We start from the raw sequence: 19,617 nt of genomic DNA on the forward strand, positions 1-19,617 counted from the left end.
ATTTACTTATACTTATCTCTATTTTTCCAACTCTTTACAGTGAATACCTAATACTTTGAAACAGAAAAAAAAGCAAAATTCACATTGAAGTTGATAAACTTAATTAGAATTAGGAACACTACTCAAAAGTTCTTACCTCCGATGATATAGATAAATTACAGGAAAATAAAAGAAGTGCTTCTGTTTTCTGCATTTCCCCTGGTTCCACCAACAGTTAATTGCCACAAACAACACCTGCAGAGCCAAAAGAGGTTTCAAATGACTATGAATAACAACTGAAAATTTACCAAGATTTAAAAGATAAAATTACAGACATGGAACTCTTCCTCTCTGAAACAGAAAGGTATGAAAAAATTGTTTCGAGTGTCCAAAGGCATCATGTACCACTATAATAAAAAAGACAGACTCTTTATGTACAGTGTCTAACTAGGACTCTGAATATTTTAGAATTTGGCCCAAGAGGAAAATTATTTGCTTCTGAATTCTAAAATGAATTCAATAAGCTTTTTCTAAGCATGATTACACTAAAACTTAGTAGAAGGATATGTATTTTGATAGTCAAACTGAGCATCTGAGAATGAAGTAATGTCACCTTCAAATAAAACATCACAAATTTCAAAGAACCATTTTTAATTACTATATTAAAATCTAAAGATAACAGATGAATAAATTGCTCTAAGATGCAGTACTGCATAACAAAAATATAGATTAAATATATATTTATAAGTGGATGCTGAAGTATTTAAGGAGAAATATTCCTATGTCTGCAATTTACTTTGAAATGTACCAAAAATAAGATGGATATTAATAGTTAGATCAACTTTGGTACTGTTGACATTTTTGGTTTGAACTGTTAAGAGTTTTTCTGCTGCTTATTTTTGCTGTGGGGGCTGTCCTACACACCGGATGTAGGGTGGTACAGGATGTGAAGCAGTACCTCTGGCCTCTACAAGCACCCGCCTTCCAAGTAGTGACAGCCAAAATCATTCTGCAAGGGCGCCAAACCTCCCCTGGAGGGAAAAACAACCGCCTCTAGTTGAGAACCACTGACTGAAAGGATGGCAAGATGAATAAAACTGGCCAAAACAATCATTAACAGAGTGTTTACTGTAGAATTTAAGTGGTGGATATAGGTAAAATTCCTTCACCTTTACCATTCTGTTTAAATTTTTAATTAAAAAAAATATATTAAGAATATAAGTGAAAAGTTGCTTTCAGATGCCTTATACTTACTAGACAGCAATATTGCTCAAAACAGAAACTCTTTAGAGCTCCTTCTATAGTTTATTTATGAGAAAGAAAGAAATCTTTACTTAAGGTTGGCATCTCAATTTTTACTGAAAAACAGGACACAACTTACCATATTTGCTAATTTACCAAGCAATGTAGCTCAAAAGATTTTTGCCTACTTCCAAAAGTAAACCCTTTTTCCCACTGAGAGCACAGAACAATAACTCTCAATCTGGAAGGGGCTGGAAATTTTCTGAAAAACTCAGTGCCCATCAGTTGCAGATGGCACTATGTCCTCTGCCACTTGTGTGCTTTTGAACAAACTGCTCTGCCCTGTCAGGCAGAGGTCCTGCTCAAAACAGGGATATCAGCATCAGCTCGCAGAGGGCCTGGCACACCAAGCACTATTCCTATAATCACTCTGAAGGACATACTACTTAAGTTGATGGTAACAAGTGACTGACACCCTAAAAATACAACAGATCCCCCTTTGTTCCCCATGTTCTCTAAATTCAGAAAACTTGGGGAAAGACTGACAAAGTGGTGATTACTTTTATGCTAACATACCACTTGCCTCCCAGTGCTCCATTAGAGTTTCTGGAAGTGTCTGCCAGTTTGGTTACTATTAGCCATTTTTAAAGGGGGCTGGGGGCAGGTAAAGGTGACATGGGGAATTGATCAAGTCCATAGGTCCAAAGTTGGAACACAAAATCACAACCCCCTTAGAATCAATGTCTTAGGGGACGAAGAGATTTATTTAAACAGTACTTGGTACCATTTTCAGGGATAGATACATAATGGTTAAAAAAACAAAGGCTTTATGAGGCTGGGCAGGAAACCTAGCCACCACTTACAACACTGTTTCTAAGAAAAACCAGCTGAGAGTTCCACATGAATTTGTGGAACTCAGCGGCCTGCACTAGTCACCTCAGACCAGTGGTTCTCAGCACAGTCCCTCAGAAATCTGTGGGATGCCTTTTGCTGGTTGCAATGACTGGGAGAAGCTGCAGGGCCTGGGGTGGGCAGGGGCTATGGCAGGTATCCTGCAATGCTCAAAAGAGCTTTGACAGGGAAGTCATCCACATCATCCAGAGCAGTTTTACATGTCCTAACAAACACTGATGTTGTTATTAGTCAAGCCCAGGACCTAACTCCATTTTAAATGTGAATCTAAATTCACCAAATTCTTTAGGGGCAACTTCTGTGTAAGTTAAGGGCAGAAAGTAGTTTGTTTGGTTTGGAACTTTACCAAAAGCTGTGCTGTTCACCATTTAGAAAAATCAAATCACTGACACCAATGCCCCTGTGGTACCTGAGACTACAACACATTGTATCTTTATCAGTCTGCATGTATAACTGCCCCATTCAGAGCAGTTCTATGTAAAGATACAAGGAAGGACCTATTTTGCCCAAGCATTCATATACTGAAACACGTATGACTTAAGTATACATTATTTTTCTCCTCCTCCCCATCTTTATGTTATAATTAGCACATTAGATTGACTATCTTAAAATTACATATACAGGGAAGTTTTATCATCTATGAATTCCTTTTCAGGACATAAAAAGGAATACCATAAAATATATATTGTTTTATAAAGGGAAATTTGGATCCACTGGATTGAAAATCACTGCCATTCAGATGACTCAATTGCCCATATATTCCTCTTTTCTAGCACAAAGCTGGCATTCATTAAATATTTGTTGACTATAGTTCTGGTGTAAGTATTTAAAAGGTCAGCCTATTACATGTAGTCATGATACATAAATTCCTCTTACATAAAATAACTGATTAGCAAATATCAAATGGGTATTCAACTAGCATTTTCATCCCCCCACCTCCCTTGGCACTGCAACCAAAGAGCACGGTACCCCAAGAGAACCGCTGACCTGCATCACAAGGACACGCAGAATATGCTCCCTCTCCTGCCCCTAACCAATGATGACAATCACAATCAGAAACCCTCTGTTTCTTTATAGGTTTTACAATTCGCAAAGTAAGGCTCCTAGCCTTCACTTTGGCAAAATCAGCCACCTGGGTCAGATGTCTCTAGTGGGGACAATCTGCCTCGCAAACAGGAATGACAATCATTTGATTCTTAGGCTGAATGGTCCGCATTACCTGGTCTGAAAGCTGACCTGCCGCCTGCTCAATTTCTGCCCTGGCAGCGATGGACTGTCCACACCACGGAGCATAGAAGAACAGCAGCACCACCTCCGAATCCCGTCGAACATGCTCAGCATAGTCCAGCTGCCCCTGAAAGAGGTCAAGAACTGGAGACCTCGAGGAGAAAAAGCTGACAGGTGGCTTTGCTGGTATTATCACATCTTTTGCTCGACTGAAAAAGAACAAAAACACAAACAAGATTGCGAACTTTTATCTTCTAACAACAGTTTTGTGTGGAAGGAGAATGAAGTGCAACATTTAGCAAAGTCTTCTTTTGAATTAAGTTCCCAAAACACTGACCTGGATTAAAAAAGTAGTATTCTGTGCTAAGGCAACATTTGGCTGTGAGAATGTAAGATATGAACATATTGATTCTCTAATATTGTCCCCCCAGACGTGGCATGGGAGGACAGTAGAGAACAGACAAAGATGTTTTTAAATAATCCATATTCTTGCCTCCTACACCCAAAAGACCCCATCCTCACCTTTCTTCAGACTTGCTCTCCACAGGAGCCACTGAGCTCCAGGGCTTCAAGCCATCAGTGAGCTGGCTCAGTAAGGGAAGGGAGCTACCACCAGTAAGATTTCTATGGGAAATTCTAGTAATCAGCCCAAGTTTGAGAAAGCATTAAGTTTACTAGCTGGAGTTGGCCTGTACTTATCCAGGGCGTTCATGAAAATAAATAAATAATAATGCAGATTTCTGCAGATTAATATCATGATCCAAAGGTTAAATAACAAGGCAACAGCCCAGTTAACTAGCAAACAGGCTTCCAGAGTACTTGAGGTTCCCAGAAGGGAGAGATCAGGAGGAGAATGTAAAAAAGACTGAACAAGTGTTCTGAAGTCACAGTACTGCCACTTTTCTCATCAAGACAGAAAGATCTTGATTGAGGCTGCATCCCACCAAGTTTAAGGAGCCTAGTAAACACCTTGAGCTATCCACATATCTGCACCAAAACAGTGTAAAACCATTAGAGCATTTTAGCCAAGATACCAGCAGAGGTAATAAAAATGGAACCCTAAAAAATATTTGATCAACCCAAAAGAAGGCAAGAGAGGATCAAGAAAGGTACAAAAACCAGAAGGTACAAATTAAAAACAAATAGCCAGAAGGTAGACTTAAACCCAACCATATCAATAATTACATCAAACATAAAGGGACTAAACCACCCAATTAGAAAAGACTGCCAGACTGGATAATGAGGTAAGACCCAACCACATGCCATCTAGAAAAGGCAAATCCTAAACATAAAGATGTATACAAGAGGGAAACAGACAAATGGGAAAAGATACACCATCTAAACAGTAAACATAAGAAAGCTGGAGTAACTTATTAGGTGAAAAGAATAAACAAACTGGAGTATATTCTTACAATTTAATGTTACTCAGCTATAAAAAAAGAACTGATATATACTATAACTGAATGAGTCTCAAAATTATACTGAATGAAAAAAAACAGAGCAAAGAACACATGTATGAATGCATTTATATGTACTTCCAAAGCAGGCAAATCTAATCTATAATGAAATGAATCACCAGTGGTTGTCCGGAGTGGGTGGGGAGACACTGCACAAGGGTACTGAGGAAATATTCTGGGGAGAAGGAAATGTTCTCTAGCTCCATTGAGAAGACAGAGGTGGTTACATATGCCAGAAGTCATAGACCTGTACACATAAAATGTGTGAATTTTACTGAATGTAAATTATACCACAACGAAGTTTATGAGAAAAAAATCTTGGCTAGGTGTCACCTCCTCCATGAGGCTTGCTCTGACAACTCTGAGGCAGGTAGCCCTCATTTTTTTCCAGGTCCCTGCTGCTTGCCTTCATAGCCTTCACTACAATCTGTAACACTTAGTTTATTATCTATCTACTCTACCACATCATTACCTCCACGAGGGCAAGGACCCTAACATTATCACTGTTATCATTGTTTCGCCATTCATGGTACTCTGAAGTTCAATAATTTGTGAAATGAACAAACCTACCCTACTTACCTCACCTGAACATATGCAAGAGCAAATTAAATATAAATCCATACAGATGTACATTATTAAGAACAGTCTGAGAGTCAAACTGGTAGGGGCCCATTTGCTTTACTAGGAATGATTCTAGGGGTCACCTAACTACCTTCTAACTTTCCATGTTTTCAGATGAACATGATAATCTGGTTTCTCAGAATACAGCAAAGTAGTAGGGAGGAGGAACTTGAACAAAGGTGCTGCCCGCTGAGATATGCAGCAGACAGCCAGATATTTAGAACCAAAAAAGAAAACGTGATAAACAGCAAGATGTAAGCTAATCTAAGGGCCTCGGATCATTTAATGTGAAGGAAAGAGTCCTACACGGCCCTCTGCATCTAGATTTTAGCTTCCTGAATTAAGAGGACAGTTTAAAATATATTACTTCCCTATTTTAACCAAAAACTGACATCATAAAGTAGCGGTGTTAGCTGGAGCAAACCTCCCATTTACTCACTCAAACTAATAATTTAACCCTGCAATGAGGGAGCTTTGTCTAAAGTAAAAAACCTTCATAACCTGAACAACTCAGTCATTTACATAATTCAAAAAAGTGTTCAATGAACAAATGTAATTGTGCTTCAGGCACTGTACTAGAAGGGAGCACTGAACACGGCGTGTTTTCGAGGGGCTGCCTTTCTCGGGGAGGAGGACCGCAAGCCACTACTCATGTAAGCTACAAACAATAAAAACACACAAAACTATTGCTGCTGTGTGGAGAATTGAACAGAATGATATGAAGGGGCGGAAGCTCCTCCGATAGGGTGTGGTCATGGCACTATATTTTAAGCTGAGACCTAACTGACAGGAAGACAGCCATGCAGTTGGTAAGGGGGGCCCTGTGCCAAAAGTGACCACTCACAAGAGCTCTATGGTGGTATTACTTTTCTACTATTCATATTGCATGTTAAAAATGTAGGTTTGTGACTGCTAAACAAAACATCAACTTAGTATTATTGCTCTGCATGTTCAGAGCAGTTCCTAAAGTAAACAATGCAGGTAAAATGCCAGGTAAAATACGTAGCCCATCAAAAAGCAAACATTAACTAGGAAAGAAAAACATGCCTCTGCTCCATTAGAAACACAAGTTTCCACTTAACCTTTTAAATATGCTAACCATTTCTGAGAAATTACACCTAAATCAAAAATCCCCTGCACTTTTGAAGTCTATATCTCAGGTACAAAACTCTTAAGAGTTGGCTGCAAACAAAAAAGGCCTTTTGCAACTCCCCGGGTTTTTTTTTCTATGAGTTTTTTTTTTTAAGTTCCATGTGTGATACCATACAGTGTTTGCCTTTTTTTGTCTGGCTCATTTCACTTAGCATAATGCCCTCCAGGATCATCCATGTTGTCCAAGATTGCAGGGTTTCCTTGTTTCTGAGGGCTGAATAATATTCCATTGTGTGTGTGTATCTCCTACTTTCTTTATCCTTTCATCCACTGATGGACACTAAATCAGCATTTAGAGGAATAAAGTTTGAGCAATATACTGGAAAAGAAGAATAAAAATAAACTAAGAATCCAACTCAAGAAATCAGGAAGCTGCAAAAAAAAAACCTACTATGAGAAAAAAGGAAATAAAAGAGCCATGGAATATGTGTTTGAAATAATGGAATGTGTTTGAAAACAAACACATAAAAGAGGATTAACAAAGCCAGAAGTTGGTTTTTTGAAAAGAAAAATAAGATTGATAAAACTCTAGTAAAACTGATTTAAAAAATAAGAAAAAAATAACCAATTATCAGAAATCAAAACGGAAAACTGCAGATTATTTTTTTTATTCCCTTATATCTTTTACTATTTTTTTGAGTTCTCTTCATTTTTTCTTTTGAGGTTTTTTCTTTTTTTAATTGTAGTACCGTTAATACACAATCTTATGTTGGTTTCAAATGTACATCACAGTGGTTCAACAGTCCCTGTGATCAACTTATACTGTGATTGCAAATTATTGTGTTCCTTTATCCCCCTCCCCTAGCAACTCTCAAATGTTTTATGAGATTAACACCCTATACCTCCTTCTGAAGAAGCGTTGAAATTACAAAATGCAATAAAGCAAAATGAATATATGTATAGACATACATATATAGATACAATTTTTTCCCCTCCATATCAAGATACAGGGAAGTAAGCAGGATGAAGTCATGGAGAGTCAATGCATAGGAAGGCAGGTAGGACAGAGATTAAATGCCCAGAAATGCACAATCACTAATTCAACTTTTTTTTTATACTATCTGGTTTGAACTCAGCTAAGCAACAGACACCAAAGAGAGTTGTCACTTACTTCTGGAGTTATTAATAAAAAATAGACCTGGAGTTATTAATAAAAATTAAATTAAAAAAAACCCCTACTATCCCTTAAGCCTCTGTCCTCATTAACACAAAGATCTTAAAAGTAGAATAGGGAAAGGGGACCAGAAATATTCCAGTCAGTTGTACAGAAATAAAATAGTATCATGACACCACTCAATCAAACAAGACAAAAAAAAAAAAATCAATCTGAGTCTACCAAAAGACTGTCAAATTTGCCAGAGGCACACAAAGGAGCTGGGCAGGTGGGCAGCAGTTCACTGGCTCACACGTTTAGCCTGAAGCAGGTGGGACCTTGCTCTGCCTGCTCCAGCAAACTGGTTTTACACTCTTTCTTGTCTTGGAATTTCAAGTCATGTTCTCTTTGAACAAACACTAAGCATTTTTTCTCATAGATGGACAAACCGATGTCAGTAAGTTCCACATGTCTGGAGGGGGGAAAACCTCACTTCCTAATTTGAATCCAAATGGCACCTTGCAATTATTTACCTTATACAACACTTTATCTTCCTTGTGTGGGACATGACATAGCAACAAGGTTAAGAGTCAAGAACCAGACAATAAAAGATTCAAATTCCAGCTCAGCCACTGAATAAGTAGATGTGATTTGGAGCAAGTTTTGTAACAGGACGAAAGCTCAACTCCTTCATCTGTAAACTGGAAGTATAAGAGGATAACCAGACTTCACTGGGAACTGAGATTTAAATGATCGATACTTGGCTCTAAGACTGTGTTAAATGAATAAAAGCATTTGTGTGAACTGTAGCTCTCAAGCAGGCAACTTTATTCCCTGGGGAACATTTGGCAATGTCTGGAGACATTTCTGATTGGGGATGGGGATGGTGCTACTGGCATCTGGTAAATTCAAGACAGGGATGCTGCTAAATATCCCGCAATGGACAGGGCAGCCTCCAGCAACAACGAAGTATCTGGCCCAAAACAGCAAAATTGCCCAGGCTAAGAAACCCTGCTAATAGTATAGCACTTGGCACTTGGCAAATGATCAATAGTTACCCTAACTTGTTCTCTTTCCACTAAACCCCTAAGGCTTTGACAACTCTTGGACAGTGTCGACCTACTACACTTAACATACTCAATTGTTTCAAATTGAAACTTAACTCGTGGTCAATATGCCAGCTGGCAACAACACAGACTTATAAACTGCAGTCCCAGGAGATACATTGAGGCCAAACGTACGTCTGAAATTTAAAGTAGATTTTGTATTTGTGTACTTTCCCAAAGACAGGCGCATTAACTTTTCATTTTTCCTGTTGCCTCTGCTCCAGCCTACTGAGGCCTTCTTTCCAATTCCAGGAAAACCCCAGGCTTGTCCAGCCTCAGGAGCTTTGCATTTGCTGTTCCCTCTACCTTGGACACTCGCCGCCCAGATTTCCCCAGGGCTGGCCCCTTCCCCTTCTCGTTTGAGCTTCCTTCAGGAAACGCTTTCGGCCCGCCATCCCCTCGCACCCCACCCCCCCAACCTCCCGCACGGCACTTACAGAGCCTTTAAATTACACTGTTCACTTGTTTACCACCCGCCCCACCCACGGGAATGGACAGCGGGGGCTTTTATCTTTATCGCTGAGCTGGATGAGTGCTCCCCAAAAGGTAGGTGCGGATAAACAATCCTTAGATCAATGAGTGCAAGAATTCTCAAGGTCTGGGATATCTAATGGCTGTGAACCCCTACACTCGAATCATAAACAAAATGGGTGATAAATGAGGGTCCTACAGGATGGGCAGAAGTCACCGGTGCACCCCCAGAAAACCCCAATGGGGAGAGTAGCTCAGCACCTGGCCCACCCACCTCGGTACCATCTGTCTGTACTAAAATGGGAAGAAGAGGCGCCGAGCAGCACCCCAAGGCCTCGCCATATGGCTAGCTGCCTGCTGACCAAGGAGAAGTGGCGGGCATGGCCGCAGGCTGGGGGAGGATCAGGTCCGCCGCTCCACGCGAGGTCAGGCCCGATAGCCCCTCCGGAGCCGCTACGACCCCCGACCCTGAGGGCCTCGAGCCGGCCACGCGCGGCAGGCGGGCCGCCTCACCTGCACGTAAACTTGAGGGCGAGGAGCAGCGCGCAGCCGAGCGCCACAGCCCCGCAGAGAAGCTCGGGCCGCCGGCGCGCCATGAGGGAGGCGCCGCGCAGTCCGCGGCGGAGCCGGCCCGCCGGGGACGCTCCGGCCGGGGCCGGGCTGTGGGAGCCAGCGGGGCCGCCGCCGCCGCCACCCTCGTCCTCGGCGTCGTCGCTGCTGCTGCTGCCGCCGCCGCCGCCGCGGCCTCCGCATTCCGACATTACATGCTCCCAGTCGCCGGCTTTATACCGCCGCCGCCGCCGCCGCCGCCGCCGCCGAAGGCCCTAGGGCCCGGCCCGGCGCGTCGCTCCCCAATCCCGCAGCTCGCCGCGCCCGCTAACCCGGAGTCTCCACGTCAGCCCGGCCGCCACCGCAGCGCCCGCCCCCGACCCGCGGAGTCTGCGCGGACCCCGGCTCCGCTCGGAAGCCACGCCCCTGTGGGCCCCGCCCCCTCGCCCACGGAGCCTGCGCGGACCTCCTCCACCCCCGCCCGGCCCGCCGCTGGGCAGTCTCCCTGGGGCCCCGCCTCTGTCTCGGGGTCTGCGCGTGCGCCCGGCTGCGCGTCAGACCGGCGCCGAAGCGGCAGCCTGCTTACCCCGGCGTCCTCACTCCGGTCGTCAGTGCAGTGATGCTTACAGTGGTTGTGCCCGCTAGTCTCACTACAGACCTTGGAGGACCTAGGTGCCGTTTATTATCCCTGCTAAACCGAAAAAACATGTGCAGAGGCGAAAAGTGCCCGAGGACCCGGGAGTGAGGCGGCGGCGAAGGGGACGGGAGAGGGCGGTTCACTCACCTCGGTTTGCACGTCTGTAGAATGGGGTCTGTAGCAGTATCTCTCTTGCATGGTTGTTTTGAGGTTTAAATGAGGTAATACGTGGAAAGTGCGAGCCTATAGTGGGTGCTAAATAAATCTTAGTTATTGTTGTCTCCCAGTGTCCACGGTCTCCATTAAATGCAGTGTGCCCAGCACACCACAGCCCTAGGGCAGGGTCTGTACTGTCTGTACTCACTTTACGGGTAGGAAAACTAAGGCGTGGAAAAATCCTTTGACCGAGGCGACAAAGCTCGGAGGCGAGAAATTCAGACTCAAAGGCAGGCTGCCCTGGCTGTAAGCCGCCCCAGGGACCCACTCTGACTCTCAATCTTCTCTGACTGACGTATGTTAGGTCCTTCCTAAATAAGTTTTGTGATCAGGAAGGACGTCGGTGAGGAATGAAATGTGATTTGAGAGTGACAGGAAGGAATTATTTCCATGAGAGAGAGGGACACGTGTACTTGGGACCAAGTGAATGTCCCTAATTCCACAGCTGTTGGGGCCGCAGATCAAGACTAGACCTCGCTGTCAGTATCTATAAACCAGGCAAGTAAACGGAAGGAACCAAGTTACTAGATGCCTAGCAAAAGAGCAAGCAGAAAGCATGGCTGCGGCCCCTCCTCTGCCACGGGGCAGCTGTGTGACCCTGGTGCAAGGTTTCCAGGATGTAAAATGCGGCTCCCAGTGCCTTCCTTGGTAGCTGGGCCAGAGCATTCAGTGCATTGAGCACGTGTTTGTAGCTCACTCAGCCTACCTTTTGCTATTTGTTTTCTGTATCTCACATCTCTTGTTCTTTCTTATTTCCTTTTTCATTATGTGGATATTTTCTAGTATACCATTCATTCCTATAATGATCTTAAACTTTTTAAAAATGTATTTTCTTAGCAGTTGCTCTGGGGATTGCAATATCCATTTTTTCAGAATTTATGTTTAGATTTATGTTTAGATTTATGTTTAAGTCCAATAAGACGTAGCAACTGCTCCGATAGAGCACCATTCCCTCTTCCCTTTTTTGTGCCATTACTTTTTTATCTGTTATATTATAAACCCAGTAATACATTGTTGTTTTATATAATCTTGACAAGATTATATAAAGTGAAAAAGTGAAAAAAATATATTTCTAGTTTTTTAAATATTAACTTTCTTATTTACCATTTCTTGCTCCCTTGATTTCTTTGTGTGAATTTGAGTTACGTAGTGTATTACTAACAAAACCAAATAAGGTCAAAAGTCACCAGTCCCTGTTCACTGTAGGTTGCTAGGACAGAATCTACTGTACTCTTCTGTAAGACACCTGTCGTTTGCACAAGACTTTATTATGAGGTTCAAAGTACTTTTGCTGCCTGTGAGTTATTTCATGAGACCCACAATACCTTGTGGCAAGGCAGGGCGGCATCTTACAGGCCAGGAAACCACTCTGGATTAATAAAAGGATGATTTCTTTCCTCTTTTTAGACATCTGGCTGCTGCTCTGGTACCAGAATGTTCTGAAGCAATGATAAATTCATTTCAGAATACCCCAGGCAGTCAGCATCAGGCTGCACCACTCTTCAAGGGAGGGTCAGCCCTAACTTGTCCACATCAACCAGTATCTGAGCTTTCCTGGCTGCTTTTTTTGCCATGATCTGGTTGGTGGGCTTTGAGAAGGGGACATGGGGGGGTAGGGGGGAAGATTTTCTTTATTTACACACACACACACATGAGGCATTCATCCTTTGCAACAACTACTGGCAAGAAGCCTGTATTCTAATCTGTCCAGGCCAACTGAAGAGAATTTGAAACCAGCACTAACTGTCCAGAGAATGTGCTCTCCTTCGGTTTCCCAGCTGATGCAGGTTTCTGGAACGGAGGGGAAATGAGTGTCCAGGACTCTATGCAAACAGTCTTCCAAAAGGAAGCAGCCCTGGGAAGGGTAAAGGTGGAGGAGGGCCAGCTCCTCTGTGGTGGCAGGTGGGGCCAACGACTGGGCAGGAGGTGTTCCTGGGAGCAGGAAGGACGCACCTGCAACCTCCTCGTATCTCCAGGGCTGATGGGGGCAGCTTGCTGCAGCCAGTAAAATTTGCACATGAATGTTCATATTCACAAGAGCCAAGAGAAACCCAAATGATCATTCACAGAGGGATGGATGAACAAAATGTCTTTCCATATCCTGTCACAACATGGATGGACCTTGAAAACATGCTCCATGAAGAAAGTCCCAAAAGGCCACATATTCTATGATTCCACTTATGAAGTGTCCGGAACAGGCATAGCCACACAGAAAACGGATGGTTGCCTGCCACTTTGTGAAGCAGGCGGAGTGGGTAGATTGGGGTGTGGGGTTTTTTTAAGGTAATGAAAAAATTCTAAAAATCACTGTGGTGATCGTAGCACATTTGGAATATACTTAAAACCACTGAATTGTACTTTAAAGTGGTGAGGTTTTTGTTAACATGAATTGTACTTCTATTTTAATGTTGAAAAAACCCCAGCCTGTGGAGATACACGTCCAAGGGGATACGCAGTCGCCACGGTTTGCTCCCGTTAACGCCGGAGCCAGAGGTTTGCATTTTTATATCCTCATCCTCTCCTTTTCTCCCTCTCTGCTCGCTCTCCGCGGCAGCGCACCATTTGCTTCTAGGATGGCGTTGTGATTTCACCAGAATAACTAACAGGGACTTCCTAATGATGAGGCCAGGCTGTGGCTGGTGAGGCTCTCTGCTGCAGGCCCGAGCCAGAAATGGGCTGATTTGGGCAGGAATGGAGTTTTATTTAGAGGATGGTTTGGAGTCCCAGGAATTCTGAGAAAGACAAAAGCCAGACGCAGGGAGAGTGAAAAACAAAAAATTCTCATCTTGATCACCCTCAGAATCTCAGGCTTTAAGTTTCTAGCCTAGAGTTCGAAGTTAAGACAACCAACTTTTTAATCTGTAAACTGAAACAAAGCACCAGAGATGACTTTTTAACATCTATTCTCCGTGGGGAAAAAGGACAAGTTTGGGAGACAGGAAGGAAAAGAAACGGAGACCTAGCAGAATGGTAGCCTCGCCAGTCCATTCCACAGGAATTGTCACCCCTAACATTACTGGGCAACTGAGACACACTCCTAATGCACCTGCCAGGTAAAACTGGCCTAAGCTGTCCACACATACAGGGAAATCAGCCTCTCCCACTATCTTCAAGGAGTCACCCCACCCCCAGCCGGGACTCTGCCCCGGCAACACCTGCCCGACTTCGCTCGCCAGCTCCCCGGGCCCCGCCTCTGGAGCAGGCCAGGGGCTCGGAGAGGACTGCTCAGTCCTTTGTCTGCCAGCCGGTCCTGACCGTGCGTTCAGTGGTCTCTCAACCACCCAAACGCCCTTGTGGACTGGGTGCTGACAGTTGTCTGTGGCATCCCACAGCCCACCTCTTAGCCGACCGTTTGTCTCCCTGCTAGTCATTCATCGGAATGAAACAGAAAGACCCCAACAAGAGTTCCCGTGTCAGTCAACACGAGAAGCCTTTTTTCCACCCCAACACTGAGAGAAATAGGACCCAGAGAAAAGCTGCTTTCATGTCCCTCTAATCTTTATTCTGTCACTAAATACTTAAATAAAACTGTTTAAGAAAAATCAAACCTTGAGACTTTAGTCCCCCATTTCAGGAAAGGACCACACCAAAACCTGAAAGGCATCTATATATAAAGTCTTTATTACAGGCAGTATTGGTCCATACACTACACGATTCCAACAGTACAAGTTTAATCTTTCAAAGTCATCATTTAAACAGCAAAAGACTAAGAAATAAAATTTGAGTCAACTGATTATTTTTCAAAATAGTCTCAATGCACATAATCCTTAGTTCCCTTATTATAGTGAAACATACAAATACAGAAAAATACCCCATTTAACATATACTAGTGTTAAATGGTTTTTTGGCTTAAAATCTGAGTTAAGAAAATCCTTTTTAGCAACCTACATACAGATAAGTAGCAAACTTTGTGATATTAAACAAACTCATTCTGCTTAAAACGTGAAAAATTTCATCCATCATGTGTTCTGATTCTAGTACAAGTGTTTACTCTTTCACCATCATGATTCTTATCTGAAGGACCAACTCAAGGAGTCATCCTAGATATAACCTTATCTTCTTTCCCAACAACTTCATCCAAAAGTCTGTTCAACAGATGGCAACCAGGCAGCGGTCACTTCGCCATTTGATGCCAGTGGTGCCGTGAGAGCATGGCCAGACCTGTTAAACAGCCCATTTTCCTACCTACTGTGGGTTGCTGCTCAGGAGGGACGAGAGACGCCAATACAAGCAGAGAATCTGCAGCCCCTCTGCTACGTGCCTTAGAACACTTTCAATTTTTCTGGTCAATGCTCTGATTAGGTAACATACAGAAAAGCCAGCATATTAGTTTAAATCTTTAAACAAAAAACTATATTTTCCAAAGTCATTATCATTTGGGGCAATTAAGTGATCTTTTCTTGCTTTGTTGAGCTTCATCTTTAGGGCATCCCTTCTTTCTTCCCATTCATGAAGTTCAGCGTTTCCGTGTGCAAACTTACAGCTGCTTCCTTCCGTGCAAGTACTGTTCATATACCTGTTAGGACAAGGCAGTCTGGTAAGCATTCACAAGTTCTTTATAAAAATCTTAAAAACATACACTTCACTAGCTTCATGATTTGCACAAAATTTTTGCTTCAAAATCTTAAGCCTAGAAAAATGAATGTTTTATAGCCTTGACATCCACAGTAGAGAAAATAGTACTTTTTAAACTATTTAAATGTATTTAATAAAAATATTGATGGGGATGTAAGAACTTGTTCGTTATGCTTCAGAAGATTGGAGACTGACGAGAATTAGGCTTGAGATGGATTAATGATTGTACATTGAGCATTGACCCCCCTATACTGAATTTTATTGTTGTTAACAACCATTTGATCAATAAATATGAGAGATGCCCTCTCAAAAAAAAAAAAAATATTGATGGGGAGAAAAAGACTACAATCCTGATGCAATGGAAAGAAAAGTGTTGTAAGTAAAAGGTAACTTCAACAGTTTAACATTTAAAAAACTGTTCTAAGTCAACTTAAAGGAAAGATACATTTTCCTTTGTCCTGAGTAAGTTCCAGATTTACACTTGAAGTATAATTAAAGGCAGTTTTAAAACTGATGAGCATCCACCCAAGAATCATGGCAAAGAGGTGACAATAGCTGTGAACTCAAAGATCATTTGGGCAAATTTGAACAAACTTCTTACACAGTTACCTTAAGACATTCCAAACCATCATCAGCCGACTAGTAAATCTTTTCACATAACCTCAGAAGAGTAAAGAAGCATTCAAGAAGCAACTAAAACTTTGAGCCCAAATGCAAGCATCCAATATTGAAACCCTTGAGCACCCAGACATTCTCTGCCTACTGACATCATGACCATGGAAGTCACGCAAGATGGGCAGTTTTCAGGGGGGAAATTAAGAAACCTACATACCTATCACAAATACTAAAATACCCTGTTGGGAAGCGGTGCTGCCAGCAGTACTGGTCGTCCTCGGTGTGGAAAACCTTCTCCTTGTGCTTCTCCGAAGAGATGTGGCCTTGCCACTGCTTCTCGCTGTTACAGTTCTTCCCACACATCCAGCAGTGGAAGTCCACCTGCAGCACATGGAAGACACACGTCCCGTAAGTGCCTGTTGTCTGTGTCCCTCGACAGGTCAAACACTGCTCTGGGCACGATGAGAACTAGAAACCACATGCACTAAGACCCAGACTCTACTCGCGTGCAGCCCGTCTAGAGGGCGGAGCAAGGCAAGAACATAAAATTCAAAGTCAGAAACAGGACCAAGGAAGGATCCCAAAGCTGGGAGGCAGGCCGGAGTGCAGGAAGCAGGGGCAATGGATTCGGCCAGGTGTCCAGCAAGTGTCCAGGGGGGAGGTGATAGGAGCTGGTGTGCAAACAAAGATTTCTGTGTGGGGGGACAGAGACCAGGTGCACACAGGATTCTGGGAAGAATTAACACCACAAGGAAAAGCTGGATGTGAAAGCCTGGGGCTTGCAGACCACAGAGGGACAAGCAGCAGGTCCATTCAGGACAGTGGAGCGGGTCCTCCTGGGCCAGGACTTATACCAGGCACCAGGGGAGCTCACATGTCGGGAAGACACTGCCCTGGGGCACACCTACAGGGGAACTCTGGTGTGGTGTGGTGTGATGTGGTGTGTGTGGTGTGTGTGGTGTGGTGTGGTGTGGTGTGTGTGGTGTAGTGTGATGTGGTGTGTGGTGTGGTGGTGTGTGGTGTGTGGTGTGGTGTAGTGTGGTGTGGTGTGGTGGTGTGTGGTGTGGTGTGGTGTGGTGGGGTGTGGTGTGTGATGTGGTGTGTGGTGTGGTGTGTGTGGTGTGGTGTATGATGTGTGGTGGGGTGTGATGTGTGGTGGGGTGTGATGTGTGGTGTGGTGGGGTGTGTGATGTGGTGTGTGGTGTGGTGTGTGTGGTGTGGTGTGTGGTGGGGTATGATGTGTGGGGTGTGATGTGTGGTGGGGTGTGATGTGTGGTGTGGTGGGGTGTGATGTGTGGTGTGGTGTGATGTGGTGTGTGATGTGGTGTGGTGTGTGTGGGGTAGTGTTATGTGTGTGTGGTGTGGTGTGATGTGGTGTGTGGTGTGTGTGTGGTGTAGTGTGATGTGTGATGTGTGTGGTGCGGTGTGGTGTGGTGTGTGTGTGTGTGGTGTGTGTGTGGTGTGGTGGGGTGTCATGTGTGGTGTGGTGTGGTGTGTGTGGTGTAGTGTGATGTGGTGTGTGGTGGTGTGTGGTGTGTGTGTGGTGTGGTGTGATGTGATGTGGTGTGGTGTGGTGTGTGTGGTGTGGTGTGGTGGGGTGTGATGTGGGGTGTGGTGTGGTGTGGTGTGTGTGTGGTGTGGTGGGGTGTGATGTGTGGTGTGGTGTGGTGTGTGTGGTGTAGTGTGATGTGTGATGTGTGTGGTGCGGTGTGGTGTGGTGTGTGTGTGTGGTGTGTGTGGTGTGGTGGGGTGTGATGTGTGGTGTGGTGTGGTGTGTGTGGTGTAGTGTGATGTGGTGTGTGGTGGTGTGTGATGTGGTGTGTGGTGTGTGTGTGGTGTGGTGTGGTGTAGTGTGATGTGGTGTGGTGTGTGTGGTGTAGTGTGATGTGGTGTGGTGTGCTGTGGTGGGGTGTGATGTGGTGTGTGGTGTGGTGTGGTGTGGTGTGGTGTGAGGGCTACCACAGAGGCAAGCTTTGAGCATCTGAGAGGTAGTTCCCAAATGCCCTGGGTAAGAATCATTTGCAACCACCTAAGAACAGATTCCTGGAGACTTCCCATGAGTTCGGACTCAGTATGTCTGCCTTATGGATGAAGAATTAATCTTTTAAACACCCCAGATAAATCTCATGACCCACCAAGTCTAAGTGACCCTGTCTGGGGCACACAGGAGCACTTAAGAATCCGCACAGAGAGAGGAAATCACAGGGCGCATCATAATCAGAGACAAGGGGAGACGCAAGGCCAGGCCATGGACTTGACCTGGGTCCAACTCAATCAATATGGAAAAGCGTCAAAAAACAATACAAGAGACAAATAGCAAAATAACACACATAGATGTCAACTTAAGTAAAAACATACCGGGCAGAACTACAGATCAGGAATAAATTTGTCAAAGGCAGGTAAACATTGCCTGGAAAAATATACACTGGATCTGGTCCCTCTGGGAAGGGGGACATATGGAATTCCAACTTTATCTGTAACATTTTATTTATTTTACAGAACAAATACAACAAACTGTTCACATCAGTTTGCTCGGGATGGTGGACTCAAGATATCCATTTTATTATCCTCTTTACTCTTCTGAAATTTTAAAAAGAAGATCCAAACAGTGAAAGACACAAGGGATGTGATGTCCCAGGGAGAACCCCAGAGGCGGAGGCCAGCCTGGAAGCGAGTGAGGAGGGAAGGAGGGGACAGGAGGGGACAGGAGGGGACAGGAGCCAGGGCACACACTGCCTGAGCCTTCTGTGGCTGGCCCTGGGCTAAGCGCCACACACCCTGTATGCTTCACGTCCATCGCAACCATCGCGCTCAGGGTCACGATAAGGAGAGGCGCCAGACTCAGGCTTGCAAGGCTCTGGCTCTGAAGTCAGACACAGGCTCAGGGGCAGGAATTTTGGACTAGGGAGACTCAAGCTAAGGGCAGGAGGCTCCTGGAGACAGAAGATGAAGATTGCAGATGAGGACAGGCAGCGAGTGAGGGAGCTGGGGTCTGGAAAACACGGCAAAGAAAAGAAGGGCTCCGCCAATGGCTTGGAAGCAAGGGGGGTGAAATGACCAAAGGTACTCACAGTGACTTCAGCATAATCTGTCGGCATGTGAATTTGTTTTCCATTTTCCTTGTGTGACTGGCTGGCTACGTCATCACTTTTTTCGTTTTTTTGACTCTTTAGCCAGAGTTCATAAAATTGCTCCATATCTTGTACTAAAGAAAAATCAATAATTTCAGCAGCAAAGATTTTTAAAAAGCATTTAAATACATACAAGACCATGCACACTTTCAGTGTTAGTCGACATACATTTACAAGAGGAAAGCGAGAGGGCTGGAAGAGTCTGACGTCAGACGTGTTGGCGGTCGGTCCTCAGCCACACAGCACGTAAACGCCCACGGGGAAGAACCAAACTGAGGGCTCTGAGACAGCACATGTCAGCTCGGGGGATCACTAACTCCTCTCTGACACTTGCAAGGTGCTTTGGCAGCGTTTAAAATTCAGAAATCACTGTGAAGATATTGCCGTAAAAAAAGCCGTGGAATGGCCTCACGCTGGCCCAACATCAACACTCATTATCACGGCCTCACCACACAGGCTACTTAATGGCTGGGGGCGCCTGGAGCAGATATGCTCCTCACTGCGGAGAAATACGAGGAACGTGCTACCATGGGTTCCAAGATCCTGACCCTGACGGGAGTCCATCAATCAAACCACAGGTCCCCGAGGATCGACACGCCGGGGTGCTTTTGACACCACAACCATGACCTGGTCC

At 44.3% G+C, this 19,617-nt stretch overlaps 2 protein-coding genes across 4 annotated transcripts in view; both read right to left on the reverse strand.

Annotated features, from left to right (window-relative positions):
- TXNDC11 (thioredoxin domain containing 11) overlaps positions 1-10,172 on the reverse strand; it is a 75,408-nt gene extending 65,236 nt beyond the window's left edge. The window contains exons 1-3 of the mRNA XM_073214761.1: positions 9,774-10,172; positions 3,353-3,569; positions 137-234 (exon numbers count right to left, since the gene is read on the reverse strand). Coding sequence (XP_073070862.1) covers positions 137-234; positions 3,353-3,569; positions 9,774-10,021 — 563 coding nt within the window. The 5' untranslated portion in view covers positions 10,022-10,172. The remainder of the gene's footprint in view (positions 1-136; positions 235-3,352; positions 3,570-9,773) is intronic.
- A 4,092-nt stretch (positions 10,173-14,264) lies between these two features.
- The window catches only part of ZC3H7A (zinc finger CCCH-type containing 7A), a 37,764-nt gene continuing 32,411 nt past the window's right edge, over positions 14,265-19,617 (reverse strand). For all 3 annotated transcript variants that reach the window (XM_037020534.2, XM_037020543.2, XM_073214763.1), the window contains 3 exons: positions 18,924-19,057; positions 16,070-16,233; positions 14,265-15,178 (listed from right to left, as the gene is read on the reverse strand). In XM_037020534.2, coding sequence (XP_036876429.2) covers positions 14,989-15,178; positions 16,070-16,233; positions 18,924-19,057 — 488 coding nt within the window. In that variant the 3' untranslated portion in view covers positions 14,265-14,988. The remainder of the gene's footprint in view (positions 15,179-16,069; positions 16,234-18,923; positions 19,058-19,617) is intronic.

Source organism: Manis javanica, chromosome 10 (assembly GCF_040802235.1).
Source record: "Manis javanica isolate MJ-LG chromosome 10, MJ_LKY, whole genome shotgun sequence".
Taxonomy (NCBI): domain Eukaryota; kingdom Metazoa; phylum Chordata; class Mammalia; order Pholidota; family Manidae; genus Manis; species Manis javanica.